Source organism: Galeopterus variegatus, unplaced genomic scaffold, assembly GCF_000696425.1.
Source record: "Galeopterus variegatus unplaced genomic scaffold, G_variegatus-3.0.2 Scaffold15555, whole genome shotgun sequence".
In the NCBI taxonomy this organism is placed as follows: domain Eukaryota; kingdom Metazoa; phylum Chordata; class Mammalia; order Dermoptera; family Cynocephalidae; genus Galeopterus; species Galeopterus variegatus.
In genome coordinates, this window is record NW_007741666.1 from 3,908 (window position 1) to 9,152 (window position 5,245).

Here is a 5,245-nt window from a genome sequence, read left to right on the forward strand (position 1 = left end):
GGGAAATAGTTTGGCATGGTAGATTGAACCATATTGTGGAGGGCAAATATTCCACGGTTAAGGAGGACACGTTCAGCAGGTAAAGGTGTAATATTATCACTTTTTAAGAAGGAAAATCATCAAGAGCAGATCTGTGCTGGAAGTGGGTCACTCTGCCAGTGGAGAGCAGGATGATTGGAGAGCAAAAAAGAGTAAAACAAGGCTGCCAATTAGGAGTCTGTATCAATAGTCAAAGGTGAGGGGTGTGGAGATGAGATGTGGATGAGAGAGACATTGCTAAGAGAATACAGGACTAGGGAATTGAGAGCTCATGGAGGGACGGGGAAGGAGATTCCAAGACTTGCCTGCAGCAGTTACTGTAAGGATGGAGGAAATGACTTGAATAGAAATCAAGAGTCAAAAGTAGCTAATGGCTGAGGTATAGGAATGCTGTCGAAGATGTTGAGTTGGGTTTGGGCCACATTGAGCTTGAGGTGGTGGTGAAGCAGGTGGAGATATCTTAGCAGGCAACTGGAAATCTAACATAGTACTGTAGGAGAGGGACAGAGACCAGGTACAGACGGGGCAGTCATCTGGATGGGATTATGAAAAAGAGGGGAAGAGATATCTAGGGAGGAGGCAGGAACCTGAGTTTAGGCTGGTATAGAAACAGGAGGAGGGCCGGCCTGGTGGCGCACTGCTACAGTGCACTGCTTGGGAGCATGGCGGCGCTCCCGCCAAGGGTTTGGATCCCACATACAGACCGGCCACTCACTGGCTGAGCGAGGTACGGGCGCAACACCGAGGGTTGCGGCGATCCCGTTGCCGGTCCCGGTCCGGTACGGGTGCGACACTGAGGGTTGCGATCTGTTGCCGGTCAAGAAAAAAGACAAAAAGGAAAAAAAAAAAGAAACGGGAGGAAACGTTCTCAAACGATCAAGAGGCTCTCACTTGTCTCATCCCCTCAAGTATCGAGTGAAATCGGATCAGATGAGGGCTGAGCAAAAGTTGGGACTGAGAAAAGGCCGAGAAAAGGCAACTTTTCGGTAGACAGTTGGGCCGAAGTCAGACTGAGGATTGAACTGTGTAAAGATGAGGTACAGAGCCGAGCGGTGAGAGGAAGGCAGAAAGTCTAGAGGAGAGGAGGTTGGAAGGACATCGGTGCTGGGGACCTACTGGATTTCAGGTTAACGTGTCCCTTAGCATGTAGATTTCTGCTTTGTAGGTGATGTGAGACACTGCATGCAGTGTTCATCTTTTCTTTTTTTTAAGCAAAAAAAAAAAAAAAAAAAGGATTTATTCACTTACTAATTAAAAATTTGACAGTTATGTTAATTCAAGAAAGTATAATTCCTGGGGCTCTAATGATGTCATCGAGGACGTGTCTCTTTCCCTCCGTTGTCTTTAATGTTCTTTATGTTGGCTTCGTCTCAGCTCTCCCTGCCTGGTCTCATGATCTGCAGCAGCTGCAATCTTACCTTCTGTCACCGCAATAAGTAGTAGAATAAGAGCTTTTCCTTCCCAGAACTGATGCCCGCTGTTGTGACTGGCCTGGCTTGAGCCTCACGACCTCTGCAAAACTATTCGCTGTCCTTGATTGATAATGTCCCCAGGATCGAAAGCAAACGAGAGAGGAGTTATTCCATAAAGAAGAACTAGGGCTATTTCGATGAAGTAGAAAGTGGTACTGGCTGGACAAAGACAGAAGATGTCCAGTAGACCATCTCAGTCTCTGTAAGGCCTGTCTGAAGATATGCAGCTCCCTTTGCGCCTCTGGACTAGCAGCTTAAACCCCAGGCTGATCCAGCCAGGAGTCCTTAGGACACAGTTCCCTCTGCAGGTTAGAGTCTGGTTTAGCTATGCATCCTTCAGGTAAGTGGATCCTCTCTAAGTTACACACCTTCCCCGTTTGCCTTCGTAGCACTCCAGTGTGGGTTCTTGGGTCTGCGAGGAGCTGATCTGTTACAGCTGGTTTTCACAGGACGCAGTCTGGCGCGATTGTGAAGAGAAGTCCCACGACAGGCCGTCTATAAACTGGATGCCAGTAGCGTGGCTCAGTCCAAGTCCAAAGGCCTCAAAACCAGGGAAGCCAATGGTGTCCTCGGTGTAAATCCTGGAACCCAAAAGCTGAAGTCTCGAGCTCTGATGTCCACGGACAGGAGAGCAGAGTGTATCCCAGCTCCAGCGGATAGAGCCAGAGCGTTCATCTTAAAGACTGCCACTTACGAGGGTGCCGATTATTATTACTTTCTGTAATAAGGATGCTGCTGTTTCCAGGTAAGCGGAAGCCGCGGAGAGCGGTGGACAATGGTGTCCTCGGTGTAAATCCTGGAACCCAAAAGCTGAAGTCTCGAGCTCTGATGTCCACGGACAGGAGAGCAGAGTGTATCCCAGCTCCAGCGGATAGAGCCAGAGCGTTCATCTTAAAGACTGCCACTTACGAGGGTGCCGATTATTATTACTTTCTGTAATAAGGATGCTGCTGTTTCCAGGTAAGCGGAAGCCGCGGAGAGCGGTGGAGGGCCTGGGACCCGCCCCCTCTCCCCACTCCTCCAGCTGGGACGGAGTGCGCAAGCGCGCAAAGAGGATGCGGAAGTGCGGGAGGAAGTGGCGTAGGGGGCGCTTTAGGGAATCGACCGGCGGAATAAACAGAGACGCTGTCCGTTAGGCTGCTGCGGGCCACCATGAACCGGCTCCCGGATGACTACGACCCCTACGCGGTTGAAGAACCTAGCGACGAGGAGCCGGCTTTGAGCAGGTGGGTCCCTGCCCCACCCTGGCCCCCGAGGCCTTGGGCTGAGGTCGGGCCTTGACTCCTCCCCTCGCTGAGCCTGCTGAGCCTGCCGAGCCTGTGCGGACCCTCGGCCCAGCGATTCGGGCCCCTGTCGAGTCCCGCTGTCGCTTGTGGGAGACCAAGGGGGGTTCCTGGTGGTGTCGCGCGGCTCCCGGGGAGGCGAGGCCGACACTGGCGCGGGGAAGAGGGATATTCGGGAATCGCAGGGGGCCAGGCTAAGTCTTCAAAAGCATGACGTCGGATCCTGCCTCTACAGTTTACTAGCAGTGTGACCGAAGGCAAGTCACTAATCCTTGGTTTCTCTTCTGCAAAATGGGAACATAACTGCTATATTTTACGTTTATGGTGAGGCTCACGGGACTTAATGCGAAGTGGTCATTTTGAAGACTAAATTTCCCTAAACAGAAATACGGGACTATTGAACAGGCTTTTTGTGTGTGTGTGAGTTGTTTGTTCTGGGCTACAGAGGTAAATCATAGGATCCTTGTTTTCCACAGTTTACAGTATAATACGGAAAGTAAGATAAATGCTTGGAAAAGTATTGTAGAAAATGATGACCTGAGATAGGCACAGACAGGAAGGGAGGGATTTATCCTATCTGGGGGAAACTTGCAGTTATGTTGGCAAGAGATTTCTAGGCAAATTTTGCTATGTCTTAAGTTGTCAGCAGATCCCGTTCATAAACTTTTAAACATTACTTCTGTCCGATGAAGCTTTCTGTGAAGGTGTACTCCCTTCACAGTGTTTTCTCATATTATCCTGGGCATGGGAGATCAGACGGCTGTGAAGATTTCTGTTGTGGGGGGTGAGGATGGATACAAGGATTCCTTGTGAAAAAAAGTTTCAGTTAACGGCTTCTTTCTGTGAAAGGAGGTATATGTAGGCCTCAGTTAGAAATTCAGTTTGATAAGAAGATAGCAGTGTTCCCTGGACTTTAGTTATTCTGCCAGTACCTTCTGCATATACACCTGTTTTGTTGTTTATTTAATATACATATACAAATACTTTTTTTAATAAAGAAAAGCAAAATTTATTCCTTACAGTTTCTGAGGCTGTGAAATCCAAAGTCCATCTGGTGGTGGCAACAGTGACCCAGGGGTCTCACATTGCAAGGTGGTGGAAGCAGAGAGAGCAAGAGAGAGTAATATTTTTAAGTTAACTTATTCTATAAGGAAGCTTTATAATCCTATGACAGTTGCCACTGGCAAAGTAACTGTAAAAATAAGTACTATTAAAACAAAACATTGTTATTAGGCAGTACTGCCACTGAAGGCTCTGAGTCCAGTGCTTGTTATTTTAAAAAGGGAGATTGCTATTAGATGTTTGAGAGGTGTCAGTCAGGATTTGATTTTACAGTACTTAAAAGCTTATGCATAATAGCCTGTTACTGTTTCATGGAAGCTGACAGAAGACATGAGACTCCTGTGTCAGAGATAAAAGACTTCACATAGCACAGTATGTTTGTGTTGGTTGCTTTCGCTTCTCAACCCTATAAGGTTTATACTGAGGAACCTAAATGAATGCACATTCAGTAGGTGGCAGCGTGGCTAAAGAACACATGAACTTGGATAGAAGAGGAAAAAAAAACAAAAACAAAAACACTTGAGCTTGGAGAATCTACCTCTTTCATAGCAGGCTGTGAATAAATGTGCTCTTTGTCCTGGAAGGGGACATTATCTCATTCCTCAAGGTTGCTTGCTGTAAGCACAACTGAGAAATGGCCTGGGTGGAGAGTGGCCAGAACCTTGCACTCTTGGCATATTCAGTAAAAATGTGAAAGGCCCATTATGTTTTGCCTCTCCCAGCAGTCCTAAAGACTAAGACTTGTCTTGAAATAATTGCAAGGATTGAAAAAAACTTGCAAAAAGAATAATTCTGTTGTCTTATGATTCAGTTTTAAAAAATTAAACGTTTTATTGTGAAGTTATTAATTCACATGCAGTTGTGAGAAATAATACAGAAAGAATGTATGTACCCTTTACCGTTTCCCCCAGTGTTAACATATTACAAAAAACTGTAGTGCAATATCACAAGCAAGATATCAACATTAATACAGTCAAGATACAGAGCATTCCATCACCATAAGGGTCCCTCTTGATGCTCTTTTGTAGTCACTTCCTTCCTGCCCCATGCCCTACTTAACCCCTGGGAACCACTCACTTATTCTTCATTTCTATAATTTTGCTATTTCAGGAATGTTATATAAATGGAATCATGCAGTATGCAACCTTTTGGGATTGGCCTTTTTCATTCAGCATAATTCTCTAGAGATTCATCCAGGTTGTTGCATGTGTCAATAGTTCATTCCTTTTTTATTGCTGAGTAATATTCCACAGTTTAACTATTCACTTATTGAAAGATGTGTGGATTGTTTCCAGTTTTGCTTATTGTGGATAAAGCTGCCATAAACATTCACATATAATTTTTTTTTTTTTTTTTTTTTTTTTTTTTGTGACCGGCAACGGATCGCAA

At 45.9% G+C, this 5,245-nt stretch overlaps 1 protein-coding gene across 1 annotated transcript in view; it reads left to right on the forward strand.

Moving 5' to 3' along the window:
- The first annotated feature begins 2,571 nt into the window (after positions 1-2,571).
- LOC103582287 (E2F-associated phosphoprotein) overlaps positions 2,572-5,245 on the forward strand; it is a 16,964-nt gene continuing 14,290 nt past the window's right edge. Inside the window, exon 1 of the mRNA XM_008563929.1 lies at positions 2,572-2,737. Coding sequence (XP_008562151.1) covers positions 2,664-2,737 — 74 coding nt within the window. The 5' untranslated portion in view covers positions 2,572-2,663. The remainder of the gene's footprint in view (positions 2,738-5,245) is intronic.